The sequence below is a fragment of the Schistocerca nitens genome, chromosome 7 (assembly GCF_023898315.1).
Source record: "Schistocerca nitens isolate TAMUIC-IGC-003100 chromosome 7, iqSchNite1.1, whole genome shotgun sequence".
Taxonomy (NCBI): domain Eukaryota; kingdom Metazoa; phylum Arthropoda; class Insecta; order Orthoptera; family Acrididae; genus Schistocerca; species Schistocerca nitens.
In genome coordinates, this window is record NC_064620.1 from 518,284,982 (window position 1) to 518,298,224 (window position 13,243).

Below are 13,243 nucleotides of genomic sequence, written 5' to 3' on the forward strand. Positions count from 1 at the left end.
CCACCTTCAGAATTTGATAGAGAGGATTCCAGTCAACACTGTCCAAAACTTTCTCTAAGTCTACAAATGCTAGGAACGTAGGTTTTCCTTTCCTTAATCTAACTTCTAAGATAAGTCGTAGGGTCAGTATTGCCTCACGTGTTCCAATATTTCTACGGAATTCAAACTGATCTTCCCCGAGGTCGGATTGTACTAGTTTTTCCATTCGTCTGTAGACAATTCACGTAAGGTAAGTGTGACATATCTCGAGAGGGGGTACAGGCCATCATTGCAGAACAGCGATCCAGAAAACTGTGTGCATTGTGGGTGGCTCGAATACTCACTCCTGATATCGGTCAATAGTTTCTTTTGCGGGTGTCGGGTTCCTTAACAATATTGTGACTGGTGATGAAATCTAGGTTCACCATTTTGACCCCAAAAGCAAGAGTGAATCAATGGAGTTCTGCCACAATGGACCACCGACACCAAAAATGTGCAAGACCATGCCATCAGCAGGCAGAGTCATGCTCAAAGTATTCTGGGATATTCAAGGTGTGGTACATTTGAAATTAAAGCCGAAATGCACCACCATTAACTCTGTAAGGTATTGCAAGACCGTCAGAAAACTGAAAGCACGAATTCGGAGAGTTCATCCACACATCGAGCACCTGCTGCTTCACGATGACAATGCCAGACTGCACACGAGCACTGCTACATCTGCAATGGAAACGGAAATGAGCGTTTGGCGTCATTGGCCGGGAGGCCCCTTGCGGGGCAGGTCCGGCCGCCTTGGTGCAGGTCTTATTACATTCGACGCCACATTGGGCGTCCCCGGATGGGGATGAAATGATGATGAAGACAGCACGACACCCAGTCCCTGAGGGGAGAAAATCGCCGACCCAGTCGGGATACATCTGCAGTATTCCAACGCCTTCGATTCACAGTCATCGGTCATCCTCCATACAGTCCCCACTTGGACCCATCCGATTTTCATCTGTTTCCAAAACTTAAAAGCCGCGCGTGGTAGCCGCGAGGTCTGGGGCGCCTTGTCACGGTCCGCGCGATTTCCCACGTCGGAGGTTCGAGTCCTCCCTCGGGCATGAGCGTTAGTTAGTTTAAGTTTGGTTAAATAGCGTGTAAGATTAGGGACCGATGACCTCAGCAGTTTGGTCCCATGAGGCCTTACCACAAATTTCCAAAACTTAAAGAAGACCTTTGAGGTCTTCATTTGATAATGATGAAGCTGTGCAAGCAGAGGTGAGGTAGCGGTTCCGTCAACGAAGTCAAACGTTCTACAGCAACGGTATCAATAAACTGGTTTCCAGTGTGCGGTAGCAGGCATTTCAACCGATGACCCTTCTCCAGCATAAGTGTGCAATAGTGCCTTTCTAACCAATGACGATGGACCGCCAATGGCATCCACAGATGTGCTACCAACGCCCCTTCTTCCGCATCAGAGCTCGAATCGTAGCCTATGACTATGGCCCACCAATGGTAGCTATTTGAATTTTAACCAATACTATCACTTCTCCAGCACGAACGCCAGAAGACTCCCCTTTATAAGTGAACGCGACACTCGTCTCTGAACACCAAAAGATCCTGAAGAAGATCCCAGCAGAAGGGTCGAAATGTCGAAAATTTCAGAAGAAACATGACGCGGCCTAATAACACAGAAGATTTTAACTTCAGAAACTGGTTTCTCGTTGGCTGAAATGTGCTCGTCACTAGGGTGACTACGTTGAGAAAGAAATATGTAGACATCAAGAATAAAGATGTTGAATGATAGTAAAGCAAGTTTTATCTTAAAAGTTTTAATAGTCTTCCCATGAAAAATTCTGAGGCATTACTTTTCAGCACGCTCTCGTAGTTTATTATCATTCATAATATCCAAGAACTTCACAAATGGGGCCCCATCCGATTTATGCTCTACTTCAAGTACCACTAAATGATTTTAATTTGTTTGTAACTGCATAGTAGGGGCTGTATATCAGAACTGTGATGAGGGGATTCTTTATATGCTAATACACAATGAGTCACTAACTTCTTCCTCAAGGACTCTTAATATGGACTTTGAAACGTCCACTTGAAAAAATTATAAATTGCTGTGCTGGTAAACTTCTACGTTATTTGATACAGAACAGCTGAGTAAAACTGAACGTACTCAGACATTTCTCTCTTTCCTTAGTTTGATCATCAATAAACTGACACACAATATTTTTAGCGCAACGCAATCTGACTTTCAATAATCCCTACAAAAGAATGGCCCTGACGAACAATAACCTATACCTTTCATGAACCATTTACATAGCAAAAATCTTCGTTACTCGAACTACTGCAATACAGCGAGCGCCAATACTGCCAGCTAAATAAAAGATTCTAACTACTGAAGGCACTAACTACTGATAGGCATAGTTAGCAAATGAAAGATTTTGATGGAAACCAAACAATGTATTTACCTTAATAATGTTCAAAAGTCATCATATATATATCTATCAATTCATGACATCCATCTTTATAAATTTCCTTTTCTGGCGGACACACGTCCGCTTATTGAAACCTCTCAAAACTCTGGCATCTCTCTCCCCACATCCACCACTGCTGGCGACTCACCTCTAACTGCACAACGCTACAATAGCGAATATTCCAACAATGCCAACCTGCCACAGACTGCACACAGCACAGTCAGTGATTTTCATACAGAGCGCTACGTGGCGTTACCAACATAAAAACCTAAACAGCCTGCTTACAACTTCATTCACAACGAACTAGAAACTATCTCAGTACCTGCGAAACCAGAGAATAATTTCGTTCACTACTTGCAAATGCACCGCTGGGCTATATCCAGCTCTAAGCAACATTCTTCCCTTCCTTGATCAAATTCTAATATTTTTTGTCCATGTGGTTGGCAACATCATTAGGGAACGTCTTAGCTGTTATGTTAGAGGCCACATTCAGTGCCTGCTACTGAGTCTTTACCCTTTCGACGTCCTCTGTCTCTCTCTGATGACCTTCAAGCTTCCTCCTCCATTTACAGGCTTCAAATTCCTGACCAGGGACTAGAATATAGATCTTTACGAATTCAAGATATCGAAGTCTCAGAGCCAAACTCGAAGAGATGAGCTGCGGATCTGACTGTAGACGAAATGTCAACAAACGCAAAACACGTAACCGGAGCCTCGACGGTGATCGTGTTACCCTCGATCACGGTTCGAGTAGCGCGGTGTTTACGTCTGCACGCTTCCCATCCCGCAAAGAGAGCCACCGTAGACATCGGAGCGCCGATCCCGTACCGAGGCTGCGCGACGCGACACGTGTCCGAAGGCCGAGAGCGGCGGCGCCGGGGGCTGTGTGGGGGCCTTGTCTGTCTGCGCTTTATCGTAAGAGACTCCGCGTTATAAGGGACGCAGCCGCGACGCGCGGCCGCACTGCGCGCCTCCAGCTATCTCGACGAGTCGCCCTCCGCAGCTGCTGTGCACCGTCTGCTGTTTCCGCGAGCTCACGGCCCGCCTAACATGGCCGGCAAAGCAGCCGAAGCGAAGCTTCTGCCGCAGTGCGCTGCCGCCTTCGTCGGTGAGTGCACACCGAAACCGCGAGACACCTACTTAATCTGTATTTCCTGATGAGACTGACATTGCAAAAGATACAACTAATTTTTGAATCTTAATTACGGGGTACATGCTACTGTTCAGCGAGATTAGCAGCCTCTGGTGTTTAGTACATACAGGGTGAAAAGTATTTAAACCGACAAACTCTGGAAGGTTGTAGGGGACATCAAAACAAATATTTCTTCCTAATGTCATTTTTTCCTATGAGGATTATTTACACCGGTAGAGGCCGTATTACGCTCTTCAGTTGTAGGCAACTGCTGTCCACCAGTGTAGTACTGCATTGTCTCTGTTTATTAATGGAGCGATACACCTGCAGTGAGTACACTGATATGGTTGGTACGTACTACGTAGCGCACCTCAAACGGCCGAGCTGCACAGCGGGTTTATCAAGAACAATATCCTAATCGCCGTATCCCGCATCATACGACCTTTGCTGCTGTGTATCAACGTCTGCGTGAGACCGGGTCATTTTGCAGATTGCCTGGACAGGGACGCCTTTGCACGGTAAGAACGCTGCAATTTGAGGAAGCTGTCTTGCAGCATGTGGAGCGGGATCCTCCAATCAGCACTCGTCCAATTACACGTAATATGGGGACGAATCAGACGAATGTAAGAACAGTCCTTCGAGAGCAGTTGTTACGTCCGCAACCTGGAACCAGTTGATTATCCACCCAGAGCACAGTTTTCACAGTGGTACCTGGAACAGTCTGAAATGAATCCTACATTTCCATCCTCTGTGTTGTTTACCGATGAAGCAACGTTCGGGCGTGATGGAGTCTTCAACACGCACAATTCGCATGTTTGGATTGAGGATAACCCACATGCCACAGTTACTAGCGCTCAACAAGTGCGGTTCGTCGTTAATGTGAGGGTCGGTGTTGTTGGGGACTGTTTAATTGGGCCGTATCTAGGCCATTAAATGGCAGGCACTATTACAATTTTCTCGCCAGAGCATTGCCAGAATTGCTGGAAGACGTCCCCCTCCCTACAAGGCGACGTATGCGGTTCCAACTTGACGGGACGCCGGCACATTTCAGTCGTCGTGTGCGTCGATTCCTGGACCGACGGTTCCCAGAAACGTGGATTGGCAGACGTGGTCCTGTACCACGGCCTGTTAGATCCCCAGACATGTCCCCTCTGGACTTTTTGTGTGAGGAGAGATGCGCAACCTTGTTTACGCAACTCCTGTTGCATCAGAAGAGGATCTGGTTGCCCGGATAGTAGCAGCAGCAGCAACAGCAGGAACAATTCAGTGTACTCCTGGGGTTTTTGCCCGTGTCGGACAGAACATGATCCGACGGTGTAACCTTTGTTTACGTGTCAATGGAGGCATTTTTGGAAAACTACTGTAAATGAAATTGGATTGTGTTAATGTGTTGTCTCTTGGTCATAAAAAAATGGAAAAGGGTTTGTTGGTTTAATTAATTTGGCGCCAAAGAAATCTTCCTCTAGCGGTTTAAGTACTTCTCATAGGGAAAAATGACATTGGGGAAAAATATTTGTTTTGATGTCCCCTACAACGTCCCAGAGTTTGTCGGTTTAGATACTTTTCACCCTGTATAGCGTCGCTGCTCCAGGACAACTATGACTAAAGCAGCAAATAAACTGTTACCTAATCATTCAATCTATTCGCCACGTTTATAAGATCAAAATACCATATTTATCTATCTAATTAAATCACCCGTTACTCATTTTGGTGAACTGTTCGCATTCTCAAAGTCGCGTTATTATGTGTTAACTGAGATGAGCATTTTGTGTGAAATGTAGAATCATTTTAGTGATTTCCGCGATATGAAGACAAGTCTCAATTTATAACTAGTGACGCCTCATGTTCGCTTGAATATATAAAAATTTATTACACTTATCTGAATGCCATAATAATCATAACTCAAAAAGTACTTTCACTTCATAATCACACAACAAAAAGAAGACGAACACGTACTTATACTACTGAATTTTGTAATCACACTAAAAGTACTGAACTTTTCAATGCGAAGAATACGTTTTAAGAAAAGCAATAAAAATAAAAATATTATTCTTATATAATTACATTTTTCGTAGTTATTTACAAACATTTTAATCTTGTGTTGTTTAAGAACAGTGAAATTATATTTATAAAAATTACTCATTCACTATCAATGACATTTTGTCTTGAACTCTTTTGCAACCGCAATTATTACAAAAAATCTACTTATAGCTGTTATTTTATTGATTGACTAGCTTAATGTGTACTACACTTTTATTTATTTGAGTTTCAGTGACTAAATATGGTAAGATAAATCAGGTGTCAGTTACTAAAAACGACTGACACAGACAATTTGTGTCCCAAAACTATACAACATGATAGAATATGTGCCTCCATTTTTTGTTTCTTTTCAACTTAATCAATTTCCACAGTTCCGTAATAAAAGGTATTTTTCAATTTTCTTTATATTTTCTTTCTCACAAAAGGTTTACGCTGAAGGTATACATTACTAATGAGGACACACATAATCGTCATAGTTACATTGCTTGGAAAATAATTTACTCATCTGTTACTGAAGTCATTTTTACCCTCCATTAGCTACATTGACGTTACATAAATAAACTCATCATCCCTATACAATAAACAAATATGTAAAACACTCAATTAGACAATAACAACAACATTGTCTTAAATTACATCTTAAAAAGTTATGTACCAACATGAAAAGTCCACTCTGCAATGTGCTGTTACATCTCTCTAAGTTACCACATCTTTTAAACCCTAAATCGAAGCACAACATCGACATAACACCATGACTGCAAACTTTACGAGCACCGTGGGAATACACTTAATATTATAATCTCACTTTCTTGTTCTTTAATGGAAAAGTGTATTATGATCTTGTAGACCTAATAAGAAAGATAATGTCAGTAGCCTAGGAAACGGATTAACGGACAATTTAAACCCTATCAGCTGAGAAAACTGTAATCGAAACAGTACGTTCTTATTCTTTTTTCTTGTAATACAAGTCTAAGAATTTTTTTCTTGCTCTAAAGTTCGGTCAAAATTATGTGTTTAATTTGGGTGGATTCGACGTCGTTTGTAACATAAAAATTGGAAATAAAACTTAATATGAAAGCGAAACTTTATCTATAAACAATACAGACAATAGGCGAAAAGAAGCTTTTGCGATGTGAATCTATAGAAAAATGCTGAAGATTTGGCTGGTACATAAGCTAACGGAGAGAAGTTGAATTATGCCGGTGATAAAAGAGCTTTGTTATAAGAGTTTGATCAGAAGAAGTGGCAGATTGGTGGGACACATATTGCGGTATCAGGGAATGGTTAATTAGGTAACGGAACGAAGCATGTGGCGTAGAACATTGTACATGGAGAACAATTCTTGAGTATAGTATGTCAGTTGACACGAATGTAGAACGTAGCAGTTATGCAGCAGACAAACTACATCGGCGAGCAACACTTAAGGACTAAAGTAAGTTTTGTACGATGTGCTACCGTCAAGCAATATAGCTTGATGAAACTTGGGCCATACAAGGGAAGGACTACTAGAACGTTGTGTAGAAGGTAACTGAAAGAAACACGCAAGGAGACGAACAGAAACGCCACTTTTATTCAAAGACAATGGAAATGGAAATGAGCGTTTGGCGTCATTGTGCGGGAGGCCCCTTGCGGGGCAGGTCCGGCCGCCTTGGTGCAGGTCTTATTACATTCTACGCCACATTGGGCGACCTGCGCGTCGGATGGGGATGAAATGATGATGAAGACAACACAACACCCAGTGCCTGAGCGGAGAAAATCTCCGACCCAACCAGGAATCGAACCCGGGCCCGTAGGACGGCAATCCGTCACGCTGACCACTCAGCATTCAAAGATAATAATTCCGCTGAACTCACGGTAAGGTATGATTGTCCCCTAGTTTTACAAAAGGTGGGTCATGGATATTAGTGACCAGCACGGACGGCAGTGCATACTCTGCGAAGTCCTTTCACGCCGGGCACAGAGTTGGTACACAGCTCTTGTCGTAGGACGTTTCATTCCTCTACCAGCACGATTGACAATTGCTCGACGGTTGCTGGTGCACGTGGACGTCTTCCCAACGCATCCTATACCTGCTCGATGGGATAGAAAGGGGCCTGGACACGTTCACTATTTATTGACAATTCCAGTTTGTCAAACCTGCAATATGTTGAAGCAACATCACACTATCAGTAACACTGACAAAAATTGTCAGTTGACAACGCGATTTTACAATGTTAACATGTCGAGCACCCAAAAGAAAGCGCATTGCGCAGTTACATTAACTATAGTAAAAGCAACAAAAGAACGAAAAAGTTTGTCTTTGTTCTACAGTATTAATTTTTATTGTGTTAACTGGTTTTCGGCTTACAAAGCCATCTTTACCGAGTATTGTCACCAAAGAAGGTACAATGTTTGCAAAAAACATTGGAAGAGAAGTAACACGTCTAAACTGAAGCAGAAACATACGGTAAGCAACATCTTTGACAGCGTGGTGGTAATGCAACGAAAAAGTAGAAAATTGAACTGTAAATAAATATAGTGGAGTAGGCAGGGAAACTTTAACACAAAATTGAAACAGCATGCCTACATTTATAAATAGAAACTGTTAAATAGGCATGCTGTTCCTAGGAACAACATGCCTACATTTATTAATAGAAACTGTTATGTAGGCACGCTATTCCTATTTTCTGTTAAAGTTTTCCTGTCTACTTTAACACAAAATAACAATCACATGCCTACATTTATTAATAGAAACTGTTATGTAGGCCTGCTGTTCCCATTTTGTCTTTAAGTTTTCCTGTCTACTCCACTTTATTTATTTACAGTTCATTTTTTTTACTTTTTCATTGCATGACCACCACACTGTCAAAGACGTTACTTATTGTATGTTTCTGCTTCAGTGTAGACGTGTTACTTCTCTTCCAATGTTGTTTGCAAACATTGTAACTTCTTTGGTGACAATACGCAGTAAATGTCTGAAGATGGCCTTGTAAGCCGAAAATCGGTTAACACAATAAACATTAATACTGTAGAACAAAAGTAAACTGGTGCTTTTCATTTACTATGTACAATACTTTTGCATTGCAAGACAATCATACAACACTGAGTAACAAATGTTCATGCATTAACTTTTTTAATAATATTAATTAAAAAATATTACTTGGAGCTAATTGTAAAGGGTCTGGTGTGTATTTTCAAAACCAGGTGGTGCTGATATGTAATGATCTCTATACTGTTAGTGAACACGGCGTTTGGAAAATTTAGAAAATTATAGATCATACACATTGTTCACACGCAAATAAACAGGTATAGATATGGTAAAACACGATCACTATTGTGCAGAAAGATGCATTCAAAGTTAAAATTGTATAGTTGAATGTTGAGTGTATTGTCTGAGGTGTATGACCTGCTAGTGAGTAATAATAAGAAAGTGACATCAGAACAGAAAGAATACACATGCCACTGAAATCTGATTAAATTCGTAACCTCCATGCAACATCATAAAATAACTAAGCTAAAGACAGAAATAATGCGGTATCATAAAATGTACAAAGGGCTTTACGTAATCATTCTTATTTAGATGCTAATCACGTGGGAGAAATTAAAAGCAAGAAATGAAAGAACGGCTGTAACATTATGTTCGAGCCATTTAACTGTTCAGAGTGACTACGCGTTTGGGAATGGTCAGCTTAACGACTACGGATGAAAGCGAGAAGTGATCATCGGCGTGCACTGTATACGGAAGCTATGCACTCAATATATTCATCCTAGTACGGAACTAAATATCCGTTGTCAACCTGTTTCTGTCTGTTTGACTAGCAAAGCTGTGAATTACTGTCACCAGTTGTACAAAAGCTTGCCTTTTTGCAACATACATCCTTGTCAGTTAACGTGTTCTTTATTGTCTGATTGTTACGTACTTCTTCGGGATTAAGGTTTAAGGGAAGTCAACGAAAACTTCACCTTTTCTCGTGACAGGATTCCAAGATATTCTCCTGCTTAAAAAATTTTTGGAGGTAGAGTGTGGTCATGTAAGTCTTACAAATTTGAAAATAAGTTTCCACTGCCTCTAGTAAATAAATTAAAAGAACGCCGTAAGTTCTTATCACAGCATCGCCATAGTAATTCAAATTCATAAACGCTTCGCATTCCAAATTAAATATAAGTGACCATGAACATTAAAAATGCTGCAAAATCTACCTCTGCCGTAATTCTACTTTAAATAACTCAATTAAATTAGGCAAGGAAAGACTATGTAAGTTGTACAGTTGGGGTTATGCCGTCGGACTACATGAGAACAAAGCTTTTCTAGTTAGAGTTTAACTGATCATTTTAGGTAGAACTTTTGGGATGCTATCCAAAAGTGTGATCAGAACTGTTGCAAGAATTTATTCTTTTATATGGTGAAAATGTGTCCCTCTTTACTGCAGTTATATCATAAACTACGGGAGTTGTGCTGAAAAGTAATAGATTCGAATTTTTTGTGTGAAAACTCTTAAAGTATTATCTTGAGAAAAAAAACTTCATATTAACATCCTATATCTTTATTCTAGACGTCTACCTATTTATTTCTGAACAGAGTCCTTCTACGACAGACTAGATTGTTGATACTGTCACTGCAGAAACTTTAACATTGTTGACTCACCTACTCGTTTACCTGCACCTCTTTATCACTATCAAAGTGAAGTCTTCGTATGTGTTGTTTCAGTTTTGGAAACATATAAAATCGGAAAGGCCTAGTCGGGATTGCGTGGAGGATGATCGATGACTGTGAACTCAAGGCGTTTGACTGTAGCAGATATCGCGGCCCTCGTGTTTGATTTTGCATTGTAATGCTGAACCAGAGGGGCTCCACTTGTGGAGGAACTCTTAGAATTCGTGCTATCAATTTTCTGAGAGTTTGTGACGAGTCAACATAGTTATGTTACACTCCACTGTGCTACAGACTTTCGTTCGCATCTCTCCACGGGATAGGGTCGGCGAAGTGGGAAAGTTGACCGAGTAATATGCAAGGCACGTAATACCTCACGGATATAGAAAACAGAATAAAACATTCGGTGGGATTACTTTCCAGCATGCTCTCTTATTATCTGCGCAAGAGATGTCATTAACTTCAAACTATCCAAATTTTACACAGAGAACTATAGCATATCTATCAAGAAGTTAGAAAAAAGTGAATATTTCTCCAGAGTGATGTGCCAACTTCGTTGCTATTCCAGATATGCACAATTACGATCACAAGTTTCCTTCATCGCGAAATTCTACAGAACTATTCAAATTTGTACAGAGTGTCATAGAACCATAGCGTACGTACTTATAAAGCACTCTGAAAAAATGTACGTTTCTCGAAAGTTAAGTGCCGACTTCACAAGTATTGGAAACGCGTCCCTCATTATTAGAATTATTTAGAAAATTATTATCTGCAAAATGAATGTCATGAGGGTTTCGTGTAGAGCGATTCAGAACTGTGACTCTATTCTTTTTCGCAAATTGGCGAATAATTACTTTTTAGAAGATTAAAATTTTCACGGGTACTATTGTTTTCTTCACAAAATTCTGGAGGACTATTCAAATTCTATACAGAGAACTTAAAAAAAAAAAGTGTATTTCTCGAAAGTCGAGTGCCGCTTTCACCAGACTCTCATTGTGTGTCTCAGTTTGGCTTTCTGGTGGACACGTGCAATTCCCAGGTTTGCGGGGCATTTGGATATGACGGTTGCCCATAATGAACTGCGTGAGAACTTCAGGGCCAGCGTACTGCTCATCAAGGTTCCGGTCGACCGCGTCTGACAATCGTAAGGGAGGATCGCAATATTGTGCACCACTTCACTTCTGCGCCTGCCAGCCAAGAACTAGTAACGGATTCACTGCAACACTCTTTATCATCCCCCACCGTTGGTCGGAGACTAGCAACAATCGTTATAGCGAATTATCGTCCCACGCGTAGGCTGCCGTTAAGAACACACACAAACGGTTGCGTCTGGAGTGGTGTCGTGACGTGCGACCATGTTGTTGTTGTTGTTGTGGTCTTCAGTCGTGAGACTGGTTTGATGCAGCTCTCCATGCTACTCTATCCTGTGCAAGCTTCTTCATCTCCCAGTACCTACTGCAACCTACATCCTTCTGAATCTGCTTACTGTATTCATCTCTTGGTCTCCCCCTACGATTTTTACCCTCCACGCTGCCCTCCAATACTAAATTGGTGATCCCTTGATGCCTCAGAACATGTCCTACCAACTGATCCCTTCTTCTAGTCGAGTTGTGCCACAAACTTCTCTTCTCCCCAATCCTATTCAATACCTCCTCATTAGTTATGTGATCTACCCATCTAATCTTCAGCATTCTTCTGTAGCACCACATTTCGAAAGCTTCTATTCTCTTCTTCTCCAAACTATTTACCGTCCATTTTTCACTTCCATACATGGCTACACTCCATAAAAATACTTTCAGAAATGACTTCCTGTCACTTAAAGCTATACTCGATGTTAACAGAATTTCTCTTCAGAAACGCTTCTGCCTTGCCATTGCCAGTCAGTTTAGATCCTCTCTACTTCGACCAGCAGGGGGAGGGGGGGATCGGTGCTGCCGCCTACTAGCAAGAACGGCCTTTACTAGCTGGGGGGGAGGGGGGGGGGGGAGGGGCGGGAAGGGGACCGCAGACAGGTACCCTCTTAATTCGACTATTTCTTTATCCTCGTTTTGCTTTTGTTGATGTTCATCTTATATCCTCCCTTCAAGACACCATCCATTCCGTTCAACTGCTCTTCCAAGTCCTTTGCTGTCTCTGACAGAATTATAATGTCATCGGCGAACCTCAACGTTTTTATTTCTTCTCCGTGGATTTTAATACCTACTTCGAATTTTTCTTTTGTTTCCTTTACTGCTTGCTCAATATACAGATTGAATAACATCGGGGAGAGGCTACAACCCTGTCTTACTCCCTTCCCAACCACTGCTTCCCTTTCATGTCCCTCGACTCTTATAACTGCCATCTGGTTTCTGTACAAATTGTAAATAGCCTTTCGCTCCCTGTATTTTACCCCTGCCACCTTCAGAATTAGAGAGTATTCCATTCAACATTGTCAAAAGCTTTCTCTAACTCTACGAATGCTAGAAACGTAGGTTTGCCTTTCCTTAATCTTTCTTCTAAGATAAGTCGTAAGGTCAGTATTGCCTCACGTGTTCCAGTATTTCTACGGAATCCAAACTGATCTTCCCCGAGCGACCATGGACTGGCGATTATTGGCGTCGCATTATGCTCAGCGATGAAGTGCGACTCTGCAGTGCCCCGGATGACGATCGCCGGAGAATATGGCGGCGAGCTCAGGAGATGGCCCATTCTTACGACATTTTGGAGAGGCATGGCGACGTTACTTCTGGCTTCATGCTATGAGGATCCATCGTGTGTGACTTCACATCACGGCAGGTAGTGACTCAGGAGCCTCCGGCAGCACAACGGTACACCAAAGGCATCCTGCGTCCTGGTGTATTACATTTCATGATATACAATCGTGGTACCATTTTTCAACAGGACAATGCTGGTCCACACATGCGACATATCTCTATGCACTGGTGCGTGATTTTGAGGTACTCCCGCAGCCAGCAAGATCCTGAGATTCGTCCTCGACAGAACATGAGGGGTGGGGGAATC

The 13,243-nt window shown here is 41.9% G+C and overlaps 2 protein-coding genes across 2 annotated transcripts in view; one reads left to right on the forward strand and one right to left on the reverse strand.

Moving 5' to 3' along the window:
- Positions 1 to 13,243, reverse strand: part of LOC126195717 (uncharacterized) — a 611,971-nt gene that overhangs the window by 209,285 nt on the left and 389,443 nt on the right. The window lies entirely within an intron of this gene.
- LOC126195718 (facilitated trehalose transporter Tret1-like) overlaps positions 3,492 to 13,243 on the forward strand; it is a 105,907-nt gene continuing 96,155 nt past the window's right edge. Inside the window, exon 1 of the mRNA XM_049934347.1 lies at positions 3,492 to 3,549. Within this exon, the coding sequence (XP_049790304.1) occupies positions 3,492 to 3,549 (58 nt within the window). The remainder of the gene's footprint in view (positions 3,550 to 13,243) is intronic.